The sequence below is a fragment of the Mya arenaria genome, chromosome 6 (assembly GCF_026914265.1).
Source record: "Mya arenaria isolate MELC-2E11 chromosome 6, ASM2691426v1".
NCBI lineage: Eukaryota > Metazoa > Mollusca > Bivalvia > Myida > Myidae > Mya > Mya arenaria.
Window position 1 is genome coordinate 55,511,426 of NC_069127.1, and position 13,866 is coordinate 55,525,291.

The 13,866-nt window shown below is 45.3% G+C and overlaps 1 protein-coding gene across 3 annotated transcripts in view; it reads right to left on the bottom strand.

The window, feature by feature from the left end:
• LOC128238815 (neurogenic locus notch homolog protein 2-like) overlaps window positions 1-11,914 on the bottom strand; it is a 74,194-nt gene extending 62,280 nt beyond the window's left edge. For 2 of the 3 annotated variants that reach the window (XM_052955077.1, XM_052955076.1), the window contains exon 1: window positions 11,686-11,914. In XM_052955077.1, the coding sequence (XP_052811037.1) occupies window positions 11,686-11,776 (91 nt within the window). In that variant the 5' untranslated portion in view covers window positions 11,777-11,914. The remainder of the gene's footprint in view (window positions 1-11,685) is intronic. The other variant, XM_052955078.1, reaches the window with a different exon arrangement.
• Window positions 11,915-13,866: the final 1,952 nt, after the last annotated feature.

Consider the following 13,866-nt stretch of genomic DNA (forward strand, 5'->3'; position numbering starts at 1 on the left):
CAGTAATGAGTCTCTGAGGATGACGACCCTCGGTCCAAGACCGGGCAAGCGTTTTACAGTTTTGAGTCTTCGAGGATGACGACCCTCGGTCCAAAGCCGGGAAAGTGTTTTACAGTAATGAGTCTCTGGGGAGGATGACTCTCGGTCCAACACCGGGAAAGCTTTTCACAGTAATGAGTCGGTGCAGATGACGACCCTCGGTCCAGGACCGGGCAAGTGTTTTACAGTAATTAGTCTCTTAGGATGATGACTCTCGGTCCAACACCGGGAAAGCGTTTTACAGTAATGAGTCATTGAGGATGACGACCCTCGGTCCAAAGCCGGGCAAGTGTTTTACAGTAATGAGTCTCTGAGGATGACGACCCTCGGTCCAGGACCGGGCAAGCGTTTTACAGAAATGGACCTCTGAGGAAGACGACCCTCGGTCGAATACCAGGCAAGCGTTTTACAGTAATGAGTCTCTGAGGATGATGACAATCGGTCCAAGGCCGGCCAAGCGTTTTACAGTAATGGCCCTCTGAGGATGACGACCCTCGGTCTAAGACCTGGCAAGCGTTTAACAGAAATTGGCCTCTAAGGATGACGACTCTCGGTCCAAAACCGGGCAAGCGTTTTACGGTAAAGATTCTTTGAGGGTGATGACCATCGGTCCAGGACCGGGCGGGCGTTTTATAGTTATGAGTCTCCGAGGATGACGACCCTCGGTCCAGGATCGGGCGGGCGTTTTATAGTATTGCACCTCTGACCCTGAAGACCCTCGGTCCGGAACCGGACGGGTGGTTTACAGTTATGTGCCTCTGATCCTGAGGATCCTCGGTTTAAAAGAGGAAGGGCGTTTAAATGCGCCCCTGATTATGAAGACCCTCTGTCCAGGATCGGAAGGGCGTTTATAGTAATATGTCTCTGATTATGTTGACTCTCGGTCCAAGTCATGACAGTCGTTTTGTAGTAATGTGCCTCTGATACTGAAGACTCTCGGTTTAAGAGACGACGTGCGTTCTATAGTAATGTGTCTCTGATCGTGTATACCCTCTGTCAAAGACCTGGCGGTCGTTTTATATTATTGTGCCTCTAATCATGAGAACCCTCGGTCCAAAACCGGGCAGGCGTTTTATATTAATGTGGCTCTGATTATGGAGACCCTCGGTCCAGGATCGGACGGTTTTTTATTATAGTACTGTGCCTATGATTATGAAAACCCTCGGTCCAGGATCTAGCGGGCGTTTTATAGTAATGTGCCTCTGATTATGAAGACCCTCGGTCCAGGATCTGGCGGGCGTTTCATAGTAATGTGCCTGTGATCATGTAGACTCTCGGTCCAGGATCTGGCGGGCGTTTCATAGTAATGTGCCTCTGATTATGAAGACCCTCGGTCCAGGATCTGGCGGGCGTTTCATAGTAATGTGCCTCTGATTATGAAGACCCTCGGTCCAGGATCTGGCGGGCGTTTTATAGTATTGTGCCTCAGATTATGAAGAACCTCGGTCCAGGATCCGGCGGGCGTTTCATAGTAATGTGCCTCTGATTATGAAGACCCTCGGTCCAGGATCTGGCGGGCGTTTCATAGTAATGTGCCTCTGATTATGAAGACCCTCGGTCCAGGATCTAGCGGGCGTTTTATAGTAATGTGCCTCAGATTATGAAGAACCTCGGTCCAGGATCCGGCGGGCGTTTCATAGTAATGTGCCTGTGATCATGTAGAGTCTCGGTCCAGGATCGGAAGGGCGTTTTATATTAATGTGCCTCTGATCATGAAGATCCTCGGTCCAGGATCTGGCGGGTGTTTTATAGTAATGTGCCTCTGATCATGTAGACTCTCGGTCCAGTATCTTGCGGGCGTTTTATAGTAATGTGCCTCTGATTATGAAGACCCTCGGTCCAGGATCAGGCGGGTGTTTCATAGTAATGTGCCTCTGATCATGTAGACCCACGGTCCATGATCTGGCTGGTGTTTCATAGTAATGTGCCTGTGATCATGAAGACTCTCGGTCCAGGATCTGGCGGGCGTTTCATAGTAATGTGCCTCTGATCATGTAGACTCTCGGTCCAGGATCTGGCGGGTGCTTTATAGTAATGTGCCTCTGATTATGAAGACCCTCTGTCTAGGATCTGGCGGGCGTTTCATAGTAATGTGCCTCTGATCATGTAGACTCTCGGTCCAGGATCTTGCGGGCGTTTTATAGTAATGTGCCTCTGATTATGAAGACCCTCGGTCCAGGATCGGGCGGGCGTTTCATAGTAATGTGCCTGTGATCATGTAGACTCTCGGTCCAGGATCTGGCGGGCGTTTCATAGTAATATGCCTGTGATCATGTAGACTCTCGGTCCAGGATCTGGCGGGCGTTTCATAGTAATGTGCCTCTGATCATGTAGACTCTCGGTCCAGGATCTGGCGGGCGTTTCATAGTAATGTTCCTCTGATCATGTAGACTCTCGGTCCAGGATCTGGCGGGCGTTTCATAGTAATGTGCCTCTGATCATGTAGACTCTCGGTCCAGGATCTGGCGGGCGTTTCATAGTAATGTGCCCTTGATCATGTATACCCTCGGTCCAGGATCAGGCGGTTTTTCATAGTAATGTGCCTCTGATCATGCATACGCTCGGTCTAGAACCGGGTGTTTTTTATAGCAATGTGCCCTTGATCATGCAGACTCTCGGTCCATAACCCGGTGGGTTTTTTATAGCAATGTGCCTCTGATCATGCAGACTCTCGGTCCAGAACCGGGTGTTGTTTTATAGCAATGTGCCTCTGATCATGCAGACTCTCGGTCCAGAACCGGGTGTTGTTTTATAGCAATGTGCCTCTGATCATGCAGACTCTCGGTCCAGAACCAAATGTTGTTTTATAGCAATGTGCCTCTGATCATGCAGACTCTCGGTCCAGAACAGGGTGTTTTTTGATAGCAATGTGCCTCTGATCATGCAGACTCTCGGTCCAGAACCGGGTGTTGTTTTATAGCAATGTGCCTCTGATCTTGCAGACTCTCGGTCCAGAACCGGGTGTTATTTTATAGCAATGTGCCTTTGATCATGTAGACTCTCGGTCCAGAACCGGGTGTTGTTTTACAGCAATGTGCCTTTGATCATGTAGACTCTCGGTCCAGAACCGGGTGTTGTTTATAGTAATGTGCCTTTGATCATGTAGACTCTCGGTCCAGAACCGGGTGTTGTTTTATAGCAATGTGCCTCTGATCATGCAGACGCTCGGTCCAGAACCGGGTGTTGTTTTATAGCAATGTGCCTCTGATCATGCAGACTCTCGGTCCAGAACCGGGTGTTGTTTTATAGCAATGTGCCTCTGATCATGCAGACTCTCGGTCCAGAACCGGGTGTTGTTTTACAGCAATGTACCTCTGATCATGCAGACTCTCGGTCCAGAACCGGGTGTTGTTTTTTTAGTAATGTGCTTCTGGTTATGCAGACTCTCGGTCCAGAACCGGGTGTTGTTTTATAGCAATGTGTCTCTAATCATGCAGACTCTCGGTCCAGAACCGGGTGTTGTTTATAGCAATGTGCCTCTGATCATGCAGACTCTCGGTCCAGAACCGGGTGTTGTTTTTTTAGTAATGTGCCTCTGATCATGCAGACTCTCGGTCCAGAACCGGGTGTTGTTTTATAGCAATGTGCCTCTGATCATGCAGACTCTCGGTCCAGAACCGGGTGTTGTTTTATAGCAATGTGTCTCTAATCATGCAGACTCTCGGTCCATAACCGGGTGTTGTTTTATAGCAATGTGCCTCTGGTCATGCAGACTCTCGGTCCATAACCGGGTGTTGTTTTATAGCAATGTGCCTCTGATCATGCAGACGCTCGGTCCAGAACCGGGTGTTGTTTTATAGCAATGTGCCTTTGATCATGTAGACTCTCGGTCCAGAACCGGGTGTTGTTTTACAGCAATGTGCCTTTGATCATGTAGACTCTCGGTCCAGAACCGGGTGTTGTTTATAGTAATGTGCCTTTGATCATGTAGACTCTCGGTCCATAACCGGGTGTTGTTTTATAGCAATGTGCCTCTGATCATGCAGACGCTCGGTCCAGAACCAGGTGTTGTTTTATAGCAATGTGCCTCTGATCATGCAGACTCTCGGTCCAGAACCAGGTGTTGTTTTATAGGAATGTGCCTCTGATCATGCAGACTCTCGGTCCAGAACCGGGTGTTGTTTTATAGCAATGTGCCTCTGATCATCCAGACTCTTGGTCCAGAACCGGGTGTTTTTTATAGCAATGTGCCTCTGATCATGCAGACTCTCGGTCCATAACCGGGTGTTTTTTTTTTTAGCAATGTGCCTCTGATCATGCAGACTCTCGGTCCATAACCGGGTGTTGTTTAACAGCAATGTGCCTCTGATCATGCAGACTCTCGGTCCAGAACCGGGTGTTGTTTTATAGCAATGTGCCTCTGATCATGCAGACTCTCGGTCCAGAACCGGGTGTTGTTTTATAGCAATGTGCCTCTGATCATGCAGACTCTCGGTCCATAACCGGGTGTTGTTTTATAGCAATGTGCCTCTGATCATGCAGACTCTCGGTCCAGAACCGGGTGTTGTTTTATAGCAATGTGCCTCTGATCATGCAGACTCTCGGTCCAGAACCGGGTGTTGTTTTACAGCAATGTACCTCTGATCATGCAGACTCTCGGTCCAGAACCGGGTGTTGTTTTATAGCAATGTGCCTCTGATCATGCAGACTCTCGGTCCAGAACCGGGTGTTGTTTTATAGCAATGTGCCTCTGATCATGCAGACTCTCGGTCCATAACCGGGTGTTGTTTTATAGCAATGTGCCTCTGATCATGCAGACTCTCGGTCCAGAACCGGGTGTTGTTTTATAGCAATGTGCCTCTGATCATGCAGACTCTCGGTCCAGAACCGGGTGTTGTTTGATAGCAATGTGCCTCTGATCATGCAGACTCTCGGTCCAGAACCGGGTGTTGTTTGATAGCAATGTGCCTCTGATCATGCAGACTCTCGGTCCAGAACAGGGTGTTGTTTTATAGCAATGTGCCTTTGATCATGCAGACTCTCGGTCCAGAACCGGGTGTTGTTTTATAGCAATGTGCCTCTGATCATGCAGACTCTCGGTCCATAACCGGGTGTTGTTTTATAGCAATGTGCCTCTGATCATGCAGACTCTCGGTCCAGAACCGGGTGTTGTTTTTATAGCAATGTGCCTCTGATCATGCAGACTCTCGGTCCAGAACCGGGTGTTTTTTTTTAGCAATGTGCCTCTGATCATGCAGACTCTCGGTCCAGAACCGGGTGTTTTTTTTATAGCAATGTGCCTCTGATCATGCAGACTCTCGGTCCATAACCGGGTGTTGTTTTATAGCAATGTGCCTCTGATCATGTAGACTCTCGGTCCAGAACCGGGTGTTGTTTTATAGCAATGTGCCTCTGATCATGCAGACTCTCGGTCCATAACCGGGTGTTGTTTTATAGCAATGTGCCTCTGATCATGCAGACTCTCGGTCCATAACCGGGTGTTTTTTATAGCAGTGTGCCTCTGATCATGCAGACTCTCGGTCCATAACCGGGTGTTTTTTTTATAGCAATGTGCCTCTGATCATGCAGACTCTCGGTCCAGAACCGGGTGTTTTTTTTAGCAATGTGCCTCTGATCATGCAGACTCTCGGTCCAGAACCGGGTGTTGTTTTATAGCAATGTGCCTCTGATCATGCAGACTCTCGGTCCAGAACCGGGTGTTGTTTTATAGCAATGTGCCTCTGATCATGCAGACTCTCGGTCCAGAACCGGGTGTTGTTTTATAGCAATGTGCCTCTGATCATGCAGACTCTCGGTCCAGAACCGGGTGTTGTTTTATAGCAATGTGCCTCTGATCATGCAGACTCTCGGTCCATAACCGGGTGTTGTTTTATAGCAATGTGCCTCTGATCATGCAGACTCTCGGTCCAGAACCGGGTGTTTTTGATAGCAATGTGCCTCTGATCATGCAGACTCTCGGTCCAGAACCGGGTGTTGTTTATAGCAATGTGTCTTTGGTCATGCAGAATCTCGGTCCATAACCGGGTGTTGTTTTATAGCAATGTGCCTCTGATCATGCAGACTCTCTGTCCAGAACCGGGTGTTTTTGATAGCAATGTGCCTCTGATCATGCAGACTCTCGGTCCAGAACCGGGTGTTGTTTTATAGCAATGTGCCTCTGATCATGCAGACTCTCGGTCCAGAACCGGGTGGGTTTTTTTTAGCAATGTGCCTCTGATCATGCAGACTCTCGGTCCAGAACCGGGTGTTGTTTTATAGCAATGTGCCTCTGGTCATGCAGACTCTCGGTCCATAACCGGGTGTTGTTTTATAGCAATGTGCCTCTGATCATGCAGACGCTCGGTCCAGAACCGGGTGTTGTTTTATAGCAATGTGCCTCTGATCATGCAGACTCTCGGTCCAGAACCGGGTGTTGTTTTAAAGCAATGTGCCTCTGATCATGCAGACTCTCGGTCCAGAACGGGAGTTTATTTTATAGCAGTGTGCCTCTGATCATGCAGACTCTCGGTCCATAACCGGGTGTTTTTTATAGCAATGTGCCTCTGATCATGCAGACTCTCGGTCCATAACCGGGTGTTGTTTTATAGCAATGTGCCTCTGATCATGCAGACTCTCGGTCCATAACCGGGTGTTGTTTTATAGCAATGTGCCTCTGATCATGTAGACTCTCGGTCCAGAACCGGGTGTGGTTTTATAGCAATGTGCCTCTGATCATGCAGACTCTCGGTCCAGAACCGGGTGTTGTTTTATAGCAATGTGCCTCTGATCATGCAGACTCTCGGTCCAGAACCGGGTGTTGTTTTATAGCAATGTGCCTCTGATCATGCAGACTCTCGGTCCAGAACCGGGTGTTGTTTTACAGCAATGTGCCTCTGATCATGCAGACTCTCGGTCCAGAACCGGGTGTTGTTTTATAGCAATGTGCCTCTGATCATGCAGACTCTCGGTCCATAATCGGGTGTTGTTTTATAGCAATGTGCCTCTGATCATGCAGACTCTCGGTCCATAACCGGGTTTTGTTTTATAGCAATGTGCCTCTGATGATGCAGACTCTCGGTCCAGAACCGGGTGTTGTTTTATAGCAATGTGCCTCTGATCATGCAGACTCTCGGTCCAGAACCGGGTGTTGTTTGATAGCAATGTGCCTCTGATCATGCAGACTCTCGGTCCAGAACAGGGTGTTGTTTTATAGCAATGTGCCTCTGATCATGCAGACTCTCGGTCCAGAACAGATTGTTGTTTTATAGCAATGTGCCTTTGATCATGCAGACTCTCGGTCCAGAACCGGGTGTTGTTTATAGCAATGTGCCTCTCATCATGCAGACTCTCGGTCCAGAACCGGGTGTTGTTTATAGTAATGTGCCTCTGATCATGCAGACTCTCGGTCCATAACCGGGTGTTTTTTTTATAGCAATGTGCCTCTGATCATGCAGACTCTCGGTCCAGAACCGGGTGTTTTTTTTAGCAATGTGCCTTTGACATGCAGACTCTCGGTCCAGAACCGGGTTTTTTTATAGCAATGTGCCTCTGATCATGCAGACTCTCGGTCCATAACCGGGTGTTGTTTTATAGCAATGTGCCTCTGATCATGTAGACTCTCGGTCCAGAACCGGGTGTGGTTTTATAGCAATGTGCCTCTGATCATGCAGACTCTCGGTCCATAACCAGGTGTTGTTTTATAGCAATGTGCCTCTGATCATGCAGACTCTCGGTCCATAACTGGGTGTTGTTTTATAGCAATGTGCCTCTGATCATGCAGACTCTCGGTCCAGAACCGGGTGTTGTTTTATAGCAATGTGCCTCTGATCATGCAGACTCTCGGTCCATAACCGGGTGTTGTTTTATAGCAATGTGCCTCTGATCATGCATACTCTCGGTCCAGAACCGGGTGTTGTTTTATAGCAATGTGCCTCTGATCATGCAGACTCTTGGTCCAGAACCGGGTGTTGTTTTATAGCAATGTGCCTTTGATCATGCAGACTCTCGGTCCAGAACCGGGTGTTGTTTTATAGCAATGTGCCTCTGATCATGCAGACTCTCGGTCCAGAACCGGGTGTTGTTTTATAGCAATGTGCCTCTGATCATGCAGACTCTCGGTCCAGAACCGGGTGTTGTTTATAGCAATGTGTCTTTGGTCATGCAGAATCTCGGTCCATAACCGGGTGTTGTGTTATAGCAATGTGCCTCTGATCATGCAGACTCTCGGTCCAGAACCGGGTGTTGTTTTATAGCAATGTGCCTCTGATCATGCAGACTCTCGGTCCAGAACCGGGTGTTGTTTTATAGCAATGTGCCTCTGATCATGCAGACTCTCGGTCCAGAACCGGGTGGTTTTTTTTTAGCAATGTGCCTTTGATCATGCAGACTCTCGGTCCAGAACCGGGTGTTGTTTTATAGCAATGTGCCTCTGATCATGCAGACTCTCGGTCCAGAACCGGGTGTTTTTGATAGCAATGTGCCTCTGATCATGCAGACTCTCGGTCCAGAACCGGGTGTTTTTGATAGCAATGTGCCTCTGATCATGCAGACTCTCGGTCCAGAACCGGGTGTTGTTTTATAGCAATGTGCCTCTGATCATGCAGACTCTCGGTCCAGAACCGGGTGGGTTTTTTTTAGCAATGTGCCTCTGATCATGCAGACTCTCGGTCCAGAACCGGGTGTTTTTATAGCAATGTGCCTTTGATCATGTAGACTCTCGGTCCATAACCGGGTGTTGTTTTATAGCAATGTGCCTCTGATCATGCAGACTCTCGGTCCATAACCGGGTGTTGTTTTATAGCAATGTGCCTCTGGTCATGCAGACTCTCGGTCCATAACCGGGTGTTGTTTTATAGCAATGTGCCTCTGATCATGCAGACTCTCGGTCCAGAACCGGGTGTTGTTTTATAGCAATGTGCCTCTGATCATGCAGACTCTCGGTCCAGAACCGGGTGTTGTTTATAGCAATGTGTCTTTGGTCATGCAGAATCTCGGTCCATAACCGGGTGTTGTTTTATAGCAATGTGCCTCTGATCATGCAGACTCTCGGTCCATAACCGGGTGTTGTTTTATAGCAATGTGCCTCTGATCATGCAGAATCTCGGTCCATAACCGGGTGTTGTTTTATAGCAATGTGCCTCTGATCATGCAGACTCTCGGTCCAGAACCGGGTGTTTTTGATAGCAATGTGCCTCTGATCATGCAGACTCTCGGTCCAGAACCGGGTGTTGTTTTATAGCAATGTGCCTCTGATCATGCAGACTCTCGGTCCAGAACCGGGTGGTTTTTTTTTAGCAATGTGCCTTTGATCATGCAGACTCTCGGTCCAGAACCGGGTGTTGTTTTATAGCAATGTGCCTCTGATCATGCAGACTCTCGGTCCAGAACCGGGTGTTTTTTATAGCAATGTGCCTCTGATCATGCAGACTCTCGGTCCATAACCGGGTGTTTTTGATAGCAATGTGCCTCTGATCATGCAGACTCTCGGTCCAGAACCGGGTGTTGTTTTATAGCAATGTGCCTCTGATCATGCAGACTCTCGGTCCAGAACCGGGTGGGTTTTTTTTAGCAATGTGCCTCTGATCATGCAGACTCTCGGTCCAGAACCGGGTGTTGTTTTATAGCAATGTGCCTCTGATCATGCAGACTCTCGGTCCAGAACCGGGTGTTGTTTTATAGCAATGTGCCTCTGATCATGCAGACTCTCGGTCCAGAACCGGGTGTTGTTTTATAGCAATGTGCCTCTGATCATGCAGACTCTCGGTCCATAACCGGGTGTTGTTTTATAGCAATGTGCCTCTGATCATGCAGACTCTCGGTCCAGAACCGGGTGTTGTTTTTTTAGTAATGTGCCTCTGATCATGCAGACTCTCGGTCCAGAACCGGGTGTTGTTTTTTTAGTAATGTGCCTCTGATCATGCAGACTCTCGGTCCAGAACCGGGTGTTGTTTTATAGCAATGTGCCTCTGATCATGCAGACTCTCGGTCCATAACCGGGTGTTGTTTTATAGCAATGTGCCTCTGATCATGCAGACTCTCGGTCCAGAACCGGGTGTTGTTTTATAGCAATGTGCCTCTGATCATGCAGACTCTCGGTCCAGAACCGGGTGTTGTTTTATAGCAATGTGCCTCTGATCATGTAGACTCTCGGTCCAGAACCGGGTGTTGTTTTATAGCAATGTGCCTCTGATCATGCAGACTCTCGGTCCAGAACCGGGTGTTGTTTTATAGCAATGTGCCTCTGATCATGCAGACTCTCGGTCCAGAACCGGGTGTTGTTTTATAGCAATGTGCCTCTGATTATGCAGACTCTCGGTCCATAACCCGGTGTTGTTTTATAGCAATGTACCTCTGATCATGCAGATTCTCGGTCCAGAACCGGGTGTTGTTTTATAGCAATGTGCCTCTGATTATGCAGACTCTCGGTCCAGAACCGGGTGTTGTTTTACAGCAATGTACCTCTGATCATGCAGACTCTCGGTCCAGAACCGGGTGTTGTTTTTTTAGTAATGTGCTTCTGGTCATGCAGACTCTCGGTCCAGAACCGGGTGTTGTTTTTTTAGTAATGTGCTTCTGGTTATGCAGACTCTCGGTCCAGAACCGGGTGTTGTTTTACAGCAATGTGCCTCTGATCATGCAGACTCTCGGTCCAGAACCGGGTGTTGTTTTATAGCAATGTGCCTCTGATCATGCAGACTCTCGGTCCAGAACCGGGTGTTGTTTTATAGCAATGTGCCTCTGATCATGCAGACTCTCGGTCCAGAACCGGGTGGGTTTTTTTAGTAATGTGCCTCTGATCATGCAGACTCTATGTCCAGAACCGGGTGTTGTTTTATAGTAATGTGCCTCTGATCATGCAGACTCTCGGTCCAGAACCGGGTGTTGTTTTTTTAGTAATGTGCCTCTGATCATGCAGTCTCTCGGTCCAGAACCGGGAGTTATTTTATAGTAATGTGCCTCTGATCATGTAGACCCTCGGTCCAGAACTGGGTGTTGTTTTATGGTAATGTGCTTCTGATCATGTAGACCCTCGGTCCATGATCGGGTGTTTTTTATGTGCCTCTGATCATGACCCTGGGTTCAGAACCGGGTGTTTTTATAGTAATGTGCCTCTTATCATGTAGACCCTTGGTCCAAGATCGGGTGTTGTTTGATAGCAATGTGCCTCTGATCATGCAGACTCTCGGTCCAAGACCTGGTCGGCGTTTTATAGTAATGTTCCTCTCACAAAGAAGACCCTCGGTCAAGAACCGGGCGGTTTTTTATAGTATGCGCCTTTAATCATGACGAATCTCGGTCATAGATCGGACGTTTATTTTAATGTGCCTCTGATCATGTAGACCCTCGGTCCAAGATAGGGCGGGCGTTTTATAGTAATGCGCATCTGAACGTGAACACCCTTTTTGATATAAATCAAATCATTTTTATCCTTAACTTCCATTTCGTGCAACATCATTTCCTTTTACATGGTTAAATAAGATCAAACATGCAGAGCATTTTTAACTAATAGGTGTCTCAACGTTACTAATACATTGGTCTAGTCTATTATGTTTGTATTTTTCAAGCTTTCGATCAAATTCCCTTCTATTTGAACTTTAAACATATTACTTCGTTGTCAACGGTACTTTTACATGTTATAACTATGTTAAACCAAAACCACTAGCATACATGCGCAAACCTTATATTTTCAAGAAAAAATATTCTTACCAGTTATGTCGACCTGAGCATAGACACCTAACCTCCCGATGACCGCCAACACACACAAAATGACCACTACACATTTCCCGTGCGTCAACATGTCAAACCGACTCCCAACCCGAACTCACAAAGACACTATGGGAATTATGCGAATAGGTCAAAGTAGGTTTTCAGTCCAGAATATTCAGTCTTGGCATTCATCTCGTTCAATTTAGTTAAGTCCAAATACCAACTATAGTTATTAAATAATTGTTTATTATAGGTGTTCAATAAATAGGAGTTGAATGGTTTTATTTAATGGCAACTTGAAGGCGATGATTTGGAAAACTATGGAATAATGAAGTAGATATGAATGCCTTTATATTGTAATTAGTTCTTAAGTCATTGAAACAAATGACAAGTTATCGGATAAAATAGTTGACGATCAGTCAAAATCAGATACCCAGGGTCTTTTGTCTTTCGCAGATTGGAGTCATTGTAGGATTGTTACGAGTTATTAAAACCCTGGGTTAAAACTATCAGTCGTCGTTGTCATCATCTTAAACATTTATCGTGGTTTTCGTTTCTATGATATTCATCACCGTAGCTATAACGATGATAAATGATTTTGATCATCACCATCAACAACTTCTATCATTATCACCATTCATATTACTAGTACAATAATATACACGAATTTCATTGTCACCATTGCAATTTTGAGTATCACTATCATCATCATCATTACGATCATCATCATCAACACCGACACCACCACCATCATCATTATCGTCGTCATCAGCATCACTATCATCGATCTCATCATCCTCATCACCACCACCACCACCATCATCGTTATCATTATCAACACCACCGCCATCATCATCATCGTCTTCATCATCACCACCACCTTCATCCTCATCACCAACAACTTCATCATTAACATCATCATAACTTTGAATGTATACACGTACATCGATAATTGTAGCATTTTTAAATTGATTCCCAGTGAAGTGGTTTATTGGGTAAATAATTAATATTCCTAATATGTACTTGCAGCATAGTTAAATGTAATGAGTTCTGACTTAATAAACCGTCTATGTATTCGATGGAAAACGGTCGAGGAGTTACGATTGCTTCATCATCTTCATCATAATCACAATCACCTCCATCATGATCATTATTATCTCCATCATCACAAGTATTATCATCGCCTCTACCACGATTATCATTGCTACTATCACTGTCATATAGATTTTAACCATCACCTTGATTGCGATCATAGTCATCATCATTATCATCATATTCATCATCATCATTACCAACACCGCAATTATCATAAACACCTTTATTGCGATCACCATCCTCATCATGATCATTTACATTGTGATTATCATCGTCACCGTGTCTTACTTTCCATCATCATTTCCACCATAATCATCATCATCATTATAAACATCATCACCCTATCTTTCTATCCATCATTATAATCATCACCATCATCATCATCATCATCAGCATCATCATCATCAATATGAAGAGTATCATATTTGTTACAATCATTATGTATCTCTATAGCAAACATTATTATTTTGTTTATTGTTGAACTTGGTACTCATGTACATGAATGTACCAACATTTAATGCTAGAAGTTTCATTCCAATTTTCAAGTACGGTATGTTCAATGCTGACCATTTTTTTTATCATTACTACTAATGACTGTTTAAAAATGGCCAAAATCAATTTGGTAAAAGAATATCATCCCATGAAATGTTAAATCCAAGCAATCTATTTAAGTATTGACAAGACATCATTTCAATAACAATTTATTGCTTAATAATATATTTACAAGAATAATGCAAATCACTGAATCGTACAAAAAACAATAAATATACATGTAACAGTATTAAATTTATATCGCAAAATTATATACATCTTAGCATATAAAGAATTTGATTTCTTAAAATGTAAACTTTTTTCCATGATTCTATTTTCTACAATTAGTGGATCGTACTAAATATTGCACAATCTTGCTCAGAATCAAATTATTACTTGGAATATTTTTTTTAAATAGTTTATGTAGAAAATAGAAAACAAAATACCACATTTTATTTTTTTGTTGTAAAATTGAAGATCAAAAACAAATTATTGCATTATTGCTAATATAACGATGGTAAAAAAACGAACAAAAATCATTAACATATACTGGTA